A 17765-nucleotide genomic window follows, 5' to 3' on the forward strand; every position below is an offset into this window, starting at 1 on the left:
AATGAAGAATAAAAAAACAGGATCAGTCTTGATTTTCCATTTTGCCTCTACCTCCAATAAGGCTTGGCATTGGCACTATTCCTGATCCGGTGTTCATGAACAATGTTGATATTTTCTCATTCAGGGTACTTTTTGTATTAACATTTTATTTCTGAAATATGACTTAACTTGATTATTTTGCTCTTGAAATTAACGCCTTGTTTGCATCACTTGACTTATCCTGGTTTTAGCCAAGAAATTTCCACAGAAACCACATAGGATTTTTAAGTAATTTATCAAACCGATTCACGTATATAAACTTCAGAATATAGGTCTGATAGGAACCAGAAGGTATTGAAATTTAAGAGCCAGGCCATCCTTGCAAGACCTATCAATTAGCTCATTATCACAGGTCAGGGTAGAAATATGCTCTAACTCAGGAAGGACAGAGATGAGGCATAGTAACTGGAGATGGGAATGGAGGGAACTGGACAGAGCAGCAGGCATTGAGGGAATGCATGTAAAGCAGCTTCTGCTAAAAGAAACCTCCAAGTGGTCACACAGATCACACACGTGGCCCAGAAAAACACAAAAGGGACCTGACCATGTACACCCCCCACCCCCACACACACATAGGGAACAGTGTGGATGGGGGACTTGGAAGGTGGGGCTAGAGTCCCAGTTACTTGCCTAGTGGATGTCAAGAAGACAGGGGTATGTTTACGGCAGGACCAAGTAGATTTACAGTACGCATCCCTAACCAATCTCCCTGGACAGACCCTTGCTGTGTGGTGGCTCTGGATGGGCCCCTGGATTTGACTCACTTTTATTTCTTGACTCCTACTCTAGAATCAACTCTATTCCCAAGATAGCCTGAATCATGGGTTCATCCTTTTCGATTTTCAGTTCCTCCCTGCCCTTTGGCACCTTACCTGGACATTTAACTCCTCCTCCCCCCTTAATCCCTAACATCATCTCCCAGCTGGTTTCTCTGTCCCAGTTGTAATCTTCACCCACTCCCGTTTCTGATTCCTCACAAAAAGTCATACACAGGAAACTATGACCTAGAGAGGAAGAACTATATGTATTTCCCCATCCAGAAAGTGAAATGTAAAAATTAATTTATAGAAAAATAGACTCTTACTTTTGTTTTAAATCATGGGACTTAAGCTACTGCTAAAAAAAAAAATTAAGATGAATGAAAATTGAAGAGAAAGACTACTTTTATCCGTTATTAAATTGAGTATGAATTTTTAAAAGATGCTAGGATACAGAACTTCTACTGATTATCAACACTTAATGCTAATACATTTCTGAGAAGCAACCATGTGCAACAAGTGTAATATTCATCACAAAACTGAACAAAGAAAAGGTGTCTGCAAATGATTCTTCCCCCCTCTCGTTTGGCCCTGCCAAACCCTTTTCTAAAGCCTCTCAAAAACATGAGAAAGGGGATCCCTGGGTGGCGCAGCGGTTTGGCGCCTGCCTTTGGTCCAGGGCGCGATCCTGGAGACCCGGGATCGAATCCCACGTCGGGCTCCCGGTGCATGGAGCCTGCTTCTCCCTCTGCCTGTGTCTCTGCCTCTCTCTCTCTCTGTGTGTGACTATCATAAATAAATAAAAAATTAAAAAAAAAAAAAAAAACATGAGAAAGACAAGCAGACTGTGCCTTTTCTATGGTCAGACGAAATCCCTGATCTTCCTAAATGCTACAGCATCTCTATCTTAACAAGGTAAAGCTCTTACATTGTGATACTTAAGCCATATCAGTGAAAACTGACATGATTAGCACACTCATCACTACCCGCATCTGCAAACAACACTGTAAAACACACACACACAGACACACACACAAAACCACTGAGGCTGACTGACCCTCTCAGCAGTAATTTTACCCATTTTCCTACCTTCCCCCAAACATAAATAATCTCATTTTTCAGTTATTACACATTTATTTCTGGTGGATTCCTCTCTGATTAAATTAACCTTATCAAATGAATAACAGTTTGAGAAATACAAGTTACACAGCGAGTGCAGTTACAAAGATAGTGTCCAGAGGAATTTATTTTCCAGTGTTAATTTTTTGCTTGACATAAATTGCTAGCACAGGTCCTGTCATAGTGCCACGCCTAAGCATGCTGGATGCTTTATGATGCCTTATCCGTGATGTCCTGAGCACACTGAATTGCTTATTATATTTTTCCCTATTTCTGACCCCAAAAGAAAGATTTTTATATATTTTCTGTTTTGGGTGGTTTTATATGCTTGATTCTATCAACAGAGTAATGATAATGCATTCTGTAGGTCATTGTTTCCTTTATTTTTTATAATCCATTCAAGACAGCCCACACAGTTTCAATTAAATAATTCCAGAATCACAAGACAAGAGGTAACATTGTTTATGTAGAGATTGGGCTGGGAATACTAACAAGCTTGGCGCATCAATTCATGGTAACACCCTGTAATTCTAAAGTTCACCTTGAAGTTTGCATTGCATTTTGTATTCTATTTAAATGTGTGTCTTTGTCAATGGAGAGCAATGTAACTTTTTACTTCATTCTATTAGTAATCCTTAAAGACCAAAAATTAAAGTCAATGCCAAACCAGAGTTTTGTCAATATGCTCAATTTCCCAGGGGCATATATATTTTGGGCCCCCAATACTTTTCTTTCCTAATTTCTTTTCTTTACTAATGCATTATAAAATTATGTGCAGGTACACTTTCTTTAAGATGCAAAAATTAGTCTTCCAGAAAACATTTCAATAGGGCAATACTTTTGCTTTCTCATTGAAAGTGTTTTAATGGATTCACATTGACTAAATAATCATGATAGCTTTAAATTGTGATGGAGGGTAGGTATAGAAATCTTCCATTGGAGTTTTAAATATTATTCAAATTTGGCAATATGATACAGATTTACTATCACACACATATATTTTTTTCAATTCAATTTAACTTCTGTCTTGTACATTTCTATGTCTTACAACATGAAATCTGCTCAGTACAGATTCCCATTCTTTTTTCAAAATTTAAAGTGACAAACTCTTTTTCATTGATAGTAAGGTCAAATCTTCATAGGTTATGGTGATAATAATATGAGATTACTATATCATATAGTCAAATATTCAAATATATATGAAGCACCAACCACATGTAATGCTCAGCCATAGGTATTGGAGCACACTACTTATTAACTAAACAGAAACTCTTTGAGACATTATAGTTGGTGGGGGGAGCAGAGAAAAAGTAACATTTAATATATAGTGTGTTGTAGAGAATTAAGTACTATAAGAAAAATAAAGCAGGGAAAAGAGATAAGGTCTACAGGAACAAGTTTCATTTTTCAATAGGCCAGAGTAAAAATTATGAAATGATATTTTTAAGTAAAAACCTGTAGAATGCATGGGAGAAACCTATCTCTGAAGGGCAAGATAGAGAACAATAGGGCAATGGTTCTGAGATATATTTGGCATGTTTGAATAATAGCAAATAGGCCAAGGGGATTGAAACAGAATAAATAAAACGGAAAATAGTAGGAGGAAAAGCCAAAGAGATAAAAGGTGGAAGTGGTGAGCATATGATGTGACACATCGTATTCTATATAGATGACGCTCTCTGGAGTTGCTCATGAAACCTCCAACTGGGCTGCATGACATAGGACTTGGTGGGGTCCCTCACTGAATTTGGCTTTTACTCTGAGTATAATTAAAAGACATTGGAAGATTTTGAGCAGTACAGTAAAATTTTGTGACTTAAAATTTAGTGGGATTACACTGGCTGCTTATTTATTTCCTTAGGAATAGACAGAAGAGGGATAAAGAGGAAACCAGGACTCCTAATAGAAGGTAAGTGAAATAATCCATGCAAGAAGTGGAGATGGCTTACCTGGGAGAAACAGAAGTGGAGGTCATGAGAAAACACTGAAATCTAATTATATTTTTCAAGATTTGCTGGTTGACTGGAAGATGAGAAAGACGAGTCAAGGACTACTCCACTGTCTTTGGCTTGAAAACTGAGAATAAGAGTACGGTTGCCATTACTTAAAGTGGGAAAGATTGCAGGAAGAACGGCTTGCAAGGTGGAAAGTTCTGAGCTCTTTTTTTGGATATTTAAAATGAGATGCCTGTGACCAAGTAAAGATGTGACACAGACATTTGGATAATGGTCTGAAATTAGGGAAAAGTCTGGAGTTGGAATACACATTTGAGAGAATACATTTATGAAAGAGAAGATATTGAAACAGGGAAACTGAAGGACTCTATAAAAGTAGAAAGTAGGAGCAGCACCCCTACTTTACACAAGCTTCAGAGTGCAAATAGTGTATATCCTCCTTGTAAGGGACAAGGAGTTAAAGATTTCTTTAGGATAGACAAATATCTGGGTGGCTCAGTGGTTGAGCGTCTGCCTCCAGCTCAGGTTGTGATCCCAGGGTCCTGGGATCAAGTCCCACATCAGGCTCTCTGCAGAGAGGCTGCTTCTCTCTCTGCCTATGTCTCTGCCTCTCTCTCTCTCTGTGTGTCTCATGAATAAATAATGTATTTTAAAAAAAATTAAAAATAAGATTGACAACATTTAGAAAGGACCAGGTGAGAATGACCAGACAAAGGTATCATATGTGTATTTCAGACCACTGGCACTAGACATCTCACTACCAAGACCCCCTAGCTACAAAGAATAACAATGGGGCCTTTGTCTTTGTTCTAATCAGTTCCACTATGCCTAAGAGGACATGTACCCCAGACCACAATCCTCAATAAAAACCCCAGGCCCTGAACAAAGACAAGACTCTTGCTCCTTTCCTTCTCGAGTCTTCTGGACCTCCATTCTGTATCTGCTTTCTCTATATCTTCAATAAACTCTGCTTTCATTTCCTTCTGGTCATGTTTTATATATATTGTATGTGAAGCCAAGGACCCTCTTGGGGCTAGTCCTGTGGGACCCCCTTTTTGGGTCCTCGGACCCAAACTGCTGACATCAACATATAAGCTGTAAGATTAGATTAATTCATCCAAAAAAGTATTGAATATACTTTTATAGGATCCAGAGGACCAGATTGTTGCCTCAGCTATGTGGGTTTGAATAACTGATTAAATTTCACTGTGGCTCCAGTTTCACATAAGTAAAATAAGAAATATATTGCCTCTTGTATACCATAAATGAATTGTGAAAAGGAAATAAGATATCATCTTATCGTAAACCAAACTAGAAAACACAAGTAAGTATCTGAATAATTCAGGAATGCAAATATTGTAAGATAAAACTAAAGACAATTATTAATCCTTAGGTTATTGTTTCTAAGGTCCAAATCCAACTTCTATATTCTGCTTCTTCAATTCAGGGTGAGAACTCTACAAATCATACTTCTAGTAAGTTATGCAGATAAGTGTGTTAGAGGAAGACCTCAATGGTGACGGAGAAAGAAGGGGCCTACCCTTACCCATTTGCAATGTTTGGCTTCCCGTGTGTATCTTGTTTCTGTCATCCTCACCTCAACCTTGCTTCTTTGGCCAAGCAACAGTGATTTTTCTGCTAGCCTCAACTGAGTCAGTTTTGCGGTGTTTTCAACATTTCCAGATCTATTTTATTAGAGAAAACTTATCAGAGATTTCAAGAGCCAGCCATCACTTCCCTTTTCAGAGGGCCAAGTCCTAGCCTCCCAGATCTCTCCTCTGAACTTAGAGACATCAGTACCATCTGATAAGCACTTCCAATTCTCAGGCCAGGATTTCAGCTTTACATAGTTCTTTCTGTAATCATTTGAGTTCTAAGTCTACCTTCATTTCTTTCTTCTCCTCAATCTAGAAATGATACATACATTTCCAATTGCTATTTCCATACCACAAAGGAAATGTCCTTTTTTTTTTTCAGTTCTAAACATCTAATCAACAATTCTCTACACTGAATTCCCTACTATAAAGTAATTTGTATGGTTCCTATCTCCTAATGATCCTTGAATAATACAATGCCATGGAACCCCTAGCATGGAGAGAGTAGATCTAAAATATTTTAAATAAAAACCTCAAAGGAAATACTTCTGAAGAATTACTCTCTGAAATAGATCCTTAAAAATAAAGTGCATATCATTCATGAGAAAACCTAAATAAAATAAAATGAAATAATTTTTAGAAATAAATCTATAAGGACAAAATAATAGGTGAAGAGATACTAAATAGAAAATTCTGAAAAACTGAAAAGCAAATGGAAAAATGGCAAGTGACCTAGAAAACCTGAGAATGCTAAAACCTAAGCCCCTAGGAAAGAAAAAGCACAAAAGCAAGTCAATTTACACATAAGAACCAAAGAAACATTTCAGCAACTGGAAGCAACTTTTGAGCAATGATTTCCCGGGTTTTCTTTTTGCCTCATATATTCCAAACCAAGTGCTAAGGCAGTAAGCAAGCTGGAAACACAAATAAGCACAGACCAATATGCTCTCAAGAAAAGCCTTCCTAATCCAGCCAAAGACACAGAAAAGGGGCAACTTGTTAAGATTTTGTTCCTCTAAAATTAGACAATAACTCTACTCTAGCCAAACACTACAGAAAAACTATGACCCCAACCATATCTCTGCCATCAAAGGTAAAATGAGACAACTAGAATTCTACTCTCACCTAGGTGTAACAAGTCACCTCAATTCCTCTGTCAGGGAGGTGTCAATGAAGGCTAAGAAATATGGGACTTTTATCCCTACTGAATGATAACAAGATTCCCTCCTGTGGGATCAGTGAAGACCACATGGGAAACCTGGTCTTCAACCCAGGTCCAAAAGTACTAAGATACCCCTCTCCTTTCCTGCTGAGTTAGTATCAGATAAGGTCTGGTGAACAGTCACATCTTTTGCCAACACCCAACAGTAACAAGGCACCCGCCCCCTCCACATCCCCAACAAGTATCATGGAGGCCTCACTGGGAGGCGTAATGAGGCCTCTCTTCTATCCTCAATCAGAATGGTATTAATGGATGCATACTGAAGAGCCCAATCTCCCATCCTCACTCAACAGTAACAAAGAATCACTCCCTCCCTCCATCATCAATGGACATCAAATGGGCAACCTGGACTTTTTACTCCCATCATACATGAGTAAGGTGACTTCCCTCTTTCCTCAATGGAGTGGTGTCAGAGGATGCCTGCTATACCACAAACTTAAATATGATCAAAAGTCTCACAATATAATAACCAAAATGTTCAGATTCAATAAATCACACACTTACAAAAATTACAAAATTCTCAACTAGAATGAGATAAAACAATTGACAAATGCCAAAAACAAGACCCAGATGCTAGAATTATCTAATAAGAATTTTAAAGGAGGGATCCCTGGGTGGCTCAGTGGTTTAGTGCCTGCCTTCAGCCCAGGGCGTGATCCCGGAGTCCCAGGATCGAGTCCCACATCAAGCTCCCTGCGTGGAGCCCGCTTCTCCCTCTGCCTGTGTCTCTGCCTCTCTCTCTCTCCGTGTCTCTCATGAATAAATAAATAAAATCTTTAAAAAAAAAAGAATTTTAAAGGATCCATAACAAAATACCTCAACAATTATGAATATGTTTGAAACAAATTACAAAATATAAATTATCAGTCAAGAAAGAGAAGATATAAAGGAGGTCTAATGTACTTTTTTAAAAAATAACTGTAATTCTAAAACTCAATGAATAGGCTTAACAGCAAAATGGAGAGGACAGAGGAAAGAACCTGTGAACTAAAAAACAAAATAATGGAACTGGAGGGTATTATGCTGAGTGAAATAAGTCAATCAGAGAAGGACAAACATTATATGGTCTCATTCATTTGGGGAATATAAAAAATAGTGAAAGGGAATAAAGGGGAAAGGAGAAAAAATGAGTGGGAAATATCAGGGAGGGAGACCGAACATGAGAGACTCCTAACTCTGGGAAATGAACTAGGGTGGTGGAAGGGGAGGTGGGCAGGGGGTGGGGGTGACTGGGTGACAGGTACTAAGGGGGGCACTTGATGGGATGAGCACTGGGTGTTATTCTATATGTTGGCAAATTGAACACCAATAAAAAATAAATTTATAAAAATAAAATAAAATAAAAAATAAAAAACAAAACAATAGAAATTAAACAATCTGAACATCAGAGAAAAAATAAGGACTTGAGAAACCTTAATAGAAGTTCTAACATTCTTGTCATAGGAATCTTAAAAGGAAAGAAGATGGTATAGCTAAAAAAATTCAAAGAAATAATGGCTGGAAATTTTTCAAATTCACCAAGAAACAGAAGATTACCAATTCAAGAAATTGAACAAATGCCAAAAAAATAAACCCAAAGAAATCTACACATAAAGCATATTATAATCAAACTCTGAAAGCTGAAGACAAGGAAGAAATCTTTGAAGCAAGGGAGAAGAAATGACACCTTACCTCTAGGGGAAAAATAATTCACATACCACCCAATTTCTCATTAGAAGCTATGAAGGCCTGAAGGAAGTGGTACAACATTTATTAAGTGCTGAAATAAAAGGACTTCAAACCAGAGTTCTTTATCCAGCAAAAATATCCTTCAGAAATGAAGGAGAAAAGCATTCTCAGATAAAGGAAAACTAAGAGAATTTGTCATCAGCAAAACCACCCTAAAAGACTGGCTAAATAAAATTCTCTGAATGGAAAAGAATTGATAAATAAGAAATCTGCAAAGTTAGAAAGAACACATAAATGAATAATAGAAAAAGGAAAAATTATGGGTAAATAAGATAGACTTTTCTCATTCTTTTGAATTTTCTAAATTACATTTGACAGTTGAAGCAAAAATTGTAACACTGTTAGTGTACTATAAAGCTTCCTAAATGTTTTAGGAAATATATAAGACAATTATAGTCTACAAGGATGAGAGTAAAGGGACATAAGGAGAGGTAAGATTTCTACAGCTCACTTGAACATCAATAGACATCAGCAGATTGTGATAAGTTATGTACATATAATGTAGTATCTTGAGAAACCACTTAAAAAGCTGTACAAAAAGCTATACTAAAAAAATAGATAAGTCAAAATGGGCTTTAAAATATGTCTAAGTAATCTAAATAAAGGAGGAATGGAGCAATGAGAAACAGAACAAACATAACACTCACACACACAAAGGGCAGCCATAAGCTTTAAATTATAAATAATTACATTAAATGTAAGTGGTCTAAATATATAAATCAAAAGGCAGGGATTGCGACTACATGACTATGCTGACTACAAGAAAACTTCACGCTTAACAATATAAGTGACAATATAGCATGCACAGACTAATTAAAAGAAAGCAGGAATGGCTATTTAAATATCGGGTAAACTGAACTTCAGATAAAAGAAAATTACCTAGGATAGAGAAAAATATTGCATACTGATAAAAGAGTAAATCCACCACAAAGACAGAAATGCTAATTGTGTATTCACCAGACAACAGAGCTCAAAATACATAAAGTACAGACTGATGGAACTGAGAAGAGAAATAGACAAATCCACAATTATACTTCAGGATGATAGAATGATAGAATTAATTACTAGACAGAAACCTGGCTAAGAATACAGAACTTAACAATGTCATCAACCAATAGAATCTAATCAACATGCATAGAACAATCCATGAGACAACAGCAGAATACAGTCTTTTCAACTGTCCACAGTGCACATACAAAAAGAAACCATTTGTTGGGTCATAAACAAATCTCAAGTATTAAGGAATTAAAATCAGGATGTGTCCACTGACAACAATGGAATAAAAACAGAAACCAACTGGGGCATCAGATTGACTCAGTAGAGATATGACTCTTGATCTTGAAGTCATGAGTTTAAGTCCCACATTGGGAGTAGGACTTACTTTAAAAAATATAAAAAATAAAAATAAAAAATAAACCCAGGGGAAAAAAGAGTAAGACAATGAAAGACTCTTTGAGTGCCTTGGGGAAGGGAATCATGTTAAAAAAAAAAAAAAAGTAATAATAATGGGGCACCTGGATGGCTCAGTGAGTTAAGTATCTAACTCTTGGTTTCAGCTCAGGTCATGATCTCATGGGTGGGGGGATCAATCCCAGCATTAGCACCGGGCTCCACACTCAGGCAGAAAGGGGGCTGGGGTATGTACACTTGAAGATATTCTTTCTCTACCCCACCCCTCGTTCTCTCTGTCTCTCTAAAATAAATAAATAAAACTTAAAAAATAGAAACCAATAACTGAAGGGTGATAAGAAAACTAAACATTTAAAAAGCCAGCAACATGCATTGAAGTAATCCGAGGGTCAAAGGGTAAGTCTCAAAGAAAATTTAAAAATACATTGAATTAAATAAAAGTGAAAATACAAGATATTAAAATTTGTAGAACACAACTAAAGTAATGCTGGGAGAGAAATGTGTAATACTAAGTGTTTATATTAAAAAGAGGAAAGTTCTCAAATCAATAATATAATTTTCTGCCTCAAGAAGCAAAAAAGAGTAAAATAAACCTAAAAGAAGCAAAAGGAAGGAATAATAAAGATAATACCAAAAATAAATGAAACTAAAAACAGAAAAACAGCTGAGAAAAATCAGTGAAAGTAAAAGCTGGTTCTTTGTAAATATTTTTTTAAATAATAATATCTAACAAGAATGTCCAGAAAAAGAAAGAGAGAAGACACAAATTAGTAATATCAGGAAGGAAACAGAAGATATTACCATAGACACTGCAAATATCAAAAGAATAATTGGGAATACTATGAACAACTATCCAATGTAAATCTGAAAATTTAGATGAAATGAATCAAATCCTTAAAAAAATACAATCTACCACAACTCAAAATAAAATCAATTAATTTTAACAACTCCATAACTGGTAAAGAACAGGCTCTTATGGTTTCGATGAAGAATTCTACTAAATGCTAAAGGACGGGACGCCTGGGTGGCTCAGTGGTTGAACATCTGTGTCTGGCCCAGGATGTGGTCCTGGAGTCCTGGGGGTGAGTCCCACATTGGGCTCCCCTTGAGGATCCTGCTTCTCTCTCTGACTATGTCTCTGTGTCTCTCGTGAATAAATAAATAAAATCTTTAAAAAAATGCTAGAGGAAAAGTTAACAATTTTATACAACTTCTTATAGAAAATAAGTGAGAAGGCAATGTGTCACAATCATTTTATGAATCCAGTATTATTCTAATTCCAAAGACAGTAGAGAAAGTGAAAACTATAAACCAATATTCCTCATATGGTATAGCCACAAAAAAACTTTAACAAATATTAGCAAATAGACTTTCAGAAATATACAAAAAGAAGCATATACCACAATAAGATATGCTTATTCTAAAAGGCAAGCCTGGGGGTGCCTGGGTGACTTAGTATTTTAAGCAGCTGCCTTTGGCTCAGGTGATGATCTCAGGGTCCTAGGATGAAGTCCTGGATCGAGCTCCGTGATCAATGGAGGGCCTACTTCTCTGTCTCCCTCTGCCCCTCCTTCCCCCACTCCAGTTGTGCTTTCTTTCTCTCAAATAAGTAAATAAATAAAACCTTGTAAAATTTTTTTTAAATGTTTTTAAAGGCAAAGCAGGTTCAATATTAGAAAATCATTGTTAATAGGCTAAAAAGGAAAATTTCATGACCATGTTAATTGATACAGAAAAAATGTTTGACAATATTTGTTACTCATCAAAATTTCAGAAAACTGGGCATAGAGGAAATTTTCCCCACTTGATAAAGAATATCTATGAAAAGCCTCTAGCTCATATCTTTATTTAATGGTGAAAGACTTGGGGGTTGAATGTTTGCCTTTGACTCAGATCGTGCACCCAGGGTCCTGGGATCAAGTCCTGCATCTGACTCCCCTCAGGGAGCCTGTTCCTCTCTCTGCCTATGTCTCTGCCTCTCTGTGTCTCTCATAAATAAAGAAATAAAGCCTTAAACAAAAAGTGAACATTTTCCCCTAAAATAATGTCTGTTCCCATCACTTCTACTCAGCATAGTTCTGAAAGTGTTAGCTAGTACATTAAGTAAGGCAAGTAAAGGGAGGAAAAGGCATACAAATCAGAAAGAAAAAAGAAGTAAAACAAAATAAAGAAAATATGTAATTAATTAATCAATCAAAGAAATTTATTAAACTAGTAAGAGAGTTCAGGAAGGTCACAGGATATAAAGTCAACATACAAAAATCAGTTGTATTCAATGAACAAACACATGGACACCAAAATTAAAAATAGAATACTTATACAATTTATTTTAAGGAAGAGAAATGCTTACATGTGCAACAAAACACAGGATGTGTATGTTGAAAATTACAAAATGCTGATGAAAGATCTAAATATTTGGGGAGATATACTGTGTCATATATTGAAGACAACATACTGAAGATACATAAATTGATAAAGTTTACCATGATTACTATCAAAATGTTTTATATTTAAAAAATCTATATATAAATTATATTTTTAAAATTTTACAAATTATAAATTAATTATAATTATATTATAAATATTATGTGATATTTATATTATTTATATAATAATATAAATACGAATTATTTAAAATTATATGAAAATTTATGAATATATTATTTAAATATAAGACTATCCTAAAATATGTGGAAAGACTATAGTACTTGGATATCTGATTCTGAAAAATAATAAAATAAGAATTATTCTATCTGTTTTTTAAGCTTGTTATTTGGCAAGAATAATCAAGTCTATGTGGTAGCGATGATAAATTAGACACATAGATCAATGTAACATCACAGAGAACCCAGAAATAGACCCCAAAAGTATAGCAAATTGGTTTGCTACAAAGGTGCAAAAGCAATTCAATGGAGATTGGATAGTATTTTTAATAAATAGTGCTGGATCAACTGGAGATCCGTACACAAAAGAAAGACCCTTGATCTAAACCTCATATACAAAAATCTAAAAGGTCATAGATTACATGTAAAATATAAAACTATAAAAAATGCAGAAGATAACATAGGAGAAAATTTTCAGGACCTAAGGCCTGGTAAAGAGTCCTCAGGACACAAAAAAAATATGATCCACAAAAGGTAAACTTTGATGAATTGGACTTCATCAAAGTAAAAAAAACTTTTGCTCTCTGAAAAGTCCCTGATAAGAGGATGAAAAGACAAGCTACAGAATTAAATCTAGAATATAAAGAATTCTCAAAACTCATCAGTTAAAAAAATCCAATTAAAAAATGGGCAAAAGACACAAAGAGACTTTAACCAAAGAGATTCTATAAATGGAAAATATAATAATACTTTAATTAAATTCCTCTTAATGGGACATAAGGAGGAGAGTGAAATACAGGGTGCTTACCACCACTATCCAAATCAAAAACAATGGCAGTACAGCTAAAATAGAAGTAGTATAATTTATGTTTACTTACAACCCTCAGTACCCTTCCAACCCTAGCATCTAACCTTAAAAACTTACAGTTTTTAATTAATCAATATATCAAACCTGGGAAAGTGAATTAAACATCTTTCTGCTTACTGCAAGACATACACAATGCTAGGTACTGCCTCACTATTCATTTAAGCTTCCCAACAACCCTAAGAGAAAGATATTTTATTATCCTCCCTATAATAAATGAAGAAATTAAGATTCTAGAAGTCTATAATAATTGATAAGTCCAAAAAGTTAGTTAAACTGTGAATTCTAAATGTTGATTCTGTACAAATAATTTATTTCATTTCTATTTATAAGAAATGGTACAATTTAACTTAAAAACATAATATTAGAAATTCCTATTTTGTGCCATGAAGTAACAAGGATTGGATTTATCCTCTAACCTGAAATAACTTTAAAAATTGCATATAAATTGCGACACAAAAAGCAACTAAAACATTGAATGTCAATCGATGAAGGAGCCCTGACACAAGCAAATGCAGAGCCAGGTAGTCGCCCTCAGTTGAAGAGATAAGGCTGGAGAAAAGGAAACCAATGTAACTGGAGTTTACAAGGGCAAATCCTGAAGAAAAGAGAACACATAAAAAATCCTACAAATCTGCGCAGTCTCAATCAGTTAAGTACTTACACACTAATACGTAGGCTAGTAGGCCTGGGAAAGAAACACCCAAGGGATTAGAGAAGGAATCAGCAAACCATAGCCAGTGGACTGTTTTAGTAAATAACTTTGTACTGGAACACAGTCACACCTATCATTCACATATTACCTATGACTACCTTCATGCAGTAATAGCAGAGTTGAGTAGTTACAAAAGAACCTGTAGGTCTCACAAGCTTAAAATCTTTACAATCTAGCCCCTAAAGAAAAAGTCTACTGACCTCTAAATTAGAACCACCAATCCTACAAACCAGGACAGACACTGCTATAAGGCAAGCATAGTGCCTAGTACACAAACTTTTAGGAGGCATGTATTCTCAGGTGCAGATCCTGAACTTCCTTAAAGTGAGTACCATATTAAATTTTGCATCCTTGACACTTTCCTCACCTCACCCTAATTCCGGTACTGCTAGGAGCTTGTATAGGGCAGAAATAGCCAGTTCACACAAGCTACAGAGCAAAAGCTCATAACTTACAGAGCATCGGGTTAAGTATTCAGAGCAGTTTCGTCTTAGTCCTAGAAAAAAAATTAGTCATACACTTCAAACTTCTCTGGGTCAACCGAATGGAACTAACTTAAAGGCAAGACATAAATGGATCAAACTGTTTCTAAGTAACTTAACCAAAACCCAAAACAAAGATCAATAGAGTATTCAAGTACACAGCAAGGTAAAAATTTAAATGTCTGGAATTTCAATAAAGAATTACCAGGCAGGGGAGCCTGGGTGACTCAGTTGCTTAAGCAGTCGGTCAACTCGATCTCAGCTCAGTTCTTGATCTCAGGGTCGTGAGTTCAAGCCCCATATTTGGCTCCATGCTGGAGGAAAAAAAAAAAAAAGATTTAAAAATTACCAGGCAAACAAAGAAGACAAACAGGAACCATGGTGAAGAGAGGAATCAGCTAAAAGTACCCCAGCAATGACACAGATGAAAGAATTTTAGTAAACAAAGAATTTGAAGTCATGTTAGTTGCACTTCATATATTCAAGAACCTACAGGAAAGACTGAATATGCTAAGTAGATGAATACAAAGACCAAGAAATAATAAAAAAAAAGACACAAATCAAACTTCTAGAGATAAAAAAAAGACAACATCTAAGAGAAAATTGCATTGGATGTGATTATGGCATATGAAACTTTGCAGGAGACGATTACTGAGCTAGAATACATGGTAAATGAAAATATCTCTGATAAAACTATAAGAGAAAATGTACTGAAAAAAAAAAATACTGGGAATTGATGAGCTGTGGTACATTTTCAAGCAATCTAAAATAGATGGAATCAGAGTCCCAAAAGAAGAGGACAAAAGAGGAGAGAAACTATAAACTCATAGATCCAAAAAAACTCAACCAACCCAAAGCACAAGAAAAATGAGGAAAACTACATGAAAATACATCATAATCAAATTCCTCCAAAATACTGATAAGGGGAAAATATTTAAAACAGCAAGAGAAAATAGGTTTTGCACATAGGCACATGACTTCTGTTGACAACATTTTTAAATGACAGATATATCACACTGGCAATAATATTAACAAGAAGTCAGCAAAGCAACATCCTAAGAGCATTAAAAGAAAAAACAAAACTTGTCAATCCATAATTCTTTATCCAGTGAAAATATTTTTAGAAAATAAAAGCAAAATAAAATTATTCGCAAAACCAAAAAGAATTCAGACATGAGTTACAAGAAACATGAAAGATAGTTTTTTTATTTAATATTTTAAATTTATTTAAGAGAGTGGAGGAATGGGGAAAGAAGGAGGGAGAGGGAGAAAATCTCAAGCTGACTCCACACTGAGTGTGGATCCTGAGGAGGGGCTCAATGCAAGGCTCCATCTCATAACCCTGAGATCATGACCTGAGCTGAAACCAAGAGTTGGCCTTCCTTTCCAACCAAGGCCCAGCAGAATGGCTCCCACAAAGAAGGGTGACAAGAAGGGCTGCTCTGCCATCAACCAGTCAGTGACCAGAGAATATACCATCAGCATTCACAAGCGCATCCACAGAGTGGGTTTCATGAAACATGCCCCTCAGGCACACAAAGAAATCTGGAAATTTCCCATGAAGGAAGTGGGAACTCCAGATGTGCACATTGACGCCAGGCTCAACAAAGCTGTCTGGACCCAAAGAATAAGGAATGTTCCATACCATATCCATGTGGGGTTGTCCAGAAAGCATAATAAGGATGGAGAGTCACCAAACAAGTTCTATACATCGGTTACCTATGTACCTGTCACCACTTTGGAAAATCTACACACAGTTAATGTGGATGAGAACTAATCAATGATTACCAAGGTATAAAACAGAAATTTAAAAAGTTGTACACTTAACCTACTGAGTCATACAGGTACTGCTAAAGAAAGTCCTTTAAGCAGGATGCCTGGGTGGCTCAGTGGTTGAGCATCTACCTTCGGCTCAGGGTGTGGTCTTGGAGTCCTAGGATCAAGTCCCACATCGGGCTTCCAGTGAGGAGTCTTCTTCTCCCTCTGCCTATGTCTCTGCCTCTCTCTGTGTGTCTCTCTTAAATAAATAAATGAATCTTAAAAAAAAAAAAAAAGACTCTTAAGAGACCAACTGGTGGTTGCCAGAAGGGAGAAAGGAAGAGTAATGGATGAAATAGATAAAGAGGACTAAGAGTACACTTATCATGATAAGCAGTGGATAATGTACAGAACTACTGAATCATTTTATTGTCTATCTGAAATTAATATAATACTATATGTAAATGATACTTAAACTCAAAAAATTAAGAATTTAGCAAGTTGAATCGAACAATATAAAAAAGATAATATAACGTGACAAAGAAGAGTTTATTTCAGGAATGAAAAATTCTTTTATTTTTTATTCTTTTTTAAAGATTTTATTTATTTATTCATGAGTGACACAGAGAGAGAGAGAGAGGCAGAGACACAGGCAGAGGGAGAAGCAGGCTCCATGCAGGGAGCCCGACATGGGACTCGATCCCAGGTCTCCAGGATCACACCCTGGGCTGAAGGTGGCGCTAAACCACTGAGCCACCCGGGCTGCCCTGCAAAATTCTTATAACATTCAAAAATCAATTAGTGTAATTTACCATATTTAACAGACTAGAACAAACAAGCAAAAAATCCATATGGTCATCTCAAAACAGAACCCCCTGATAAAATCTAACATCCATCTCAAGTAAATTTTCAACAAATTAGAAATAGAAGAGAGCATTCTGAATCTGATAAAGGTTAAGTGGAAGAATTAATACTGTTCTTAAAGTTCAGGAAAAATAGAGAGATATCTGCTCTCACCACTTTTACTCAACATGTAATGGAGAGTGATATAAGCAAAATGGCAGAATGGAACGTCTCCAGATCTCACCCTTCCTGCAGAAACACTAATTTGGCGACCACTTATGGAAAAAAGTGCCTTCACAGAGGCTTCAGGAACCATATAGGAAATGGAAACAAACTTGTGGAGCCCAAGACCAAGAAAAGTCACTTTGAGAAAGCTGATCCACCCCTGATAGTAGGCCCATCTACCAAGAACCTGGGTACAGAATCAAAAGCAGCCATGTACCCTTATAGACTCACATCCACCCTGACTCATCCCAATGGCATTTTTTACAGGAAAAAAAAAAATAAAATTCTTTCGGAATTAAAAAAGACCCCAAATAGCTGAAGCATTTCTCAGCAAGATAAACAAAGCTAAAGGTATCACACTCTGATTTCAACACATATTACAAAGATACAGTAATAAAAACAGTATGGTACTGGCATAAAAACAAACACAAAGACCAATGTGACAAAC

General features: G+C 36.0%; 1 protein-coding gene across 1 annotated transcript; it reads left to right on the plus strand.

Annotated features, from left to right (window-relative positions):
• Positions 1–15896: 15896 nt before the first annotated feature.
• Positions 15897–16268, plus strand: LOC129503974 (60S ribosomal protein L31-like). Its single transcript, XM_055316516.1, has one exon. It carries the CDS (start codon positions 15897–15899, stop codon positions 16266–16268), a length of 372 nt encoding a protein of 123 aa, XP_055172491.1.
• Positions 16269–17765: the final 1497 nt, after the last annotated feature.

The sequence above is a fragment of the Nyctereutes procyonoides genome, unplaced genomic scaffold, assembly GCF_905146905.1.
Source record: "Nyctereutes procyonoides isolate TBG_1078 unplaced genomic scaffold, NYPRO_anot_genome, whole genome shotgun sequence".
In the NCBI taxonomy this organism is placed as follows: Eukaryota; Metazoa; Chordata; class Mammalia; order Carnivora; family Canidae; genus Nyctereutes; species Nyctereutes procyonoides.

Bases quoted from the DNA above. Each gene is read 5' to 3' on its own strand.
- LOC129503974 (XM_055316516.1), top strand. From the start codon at position 15,897: ATGGCTCCCACAAAGAAGGGTGACAAGAAGGGCTGCTCTGCCATCAAC.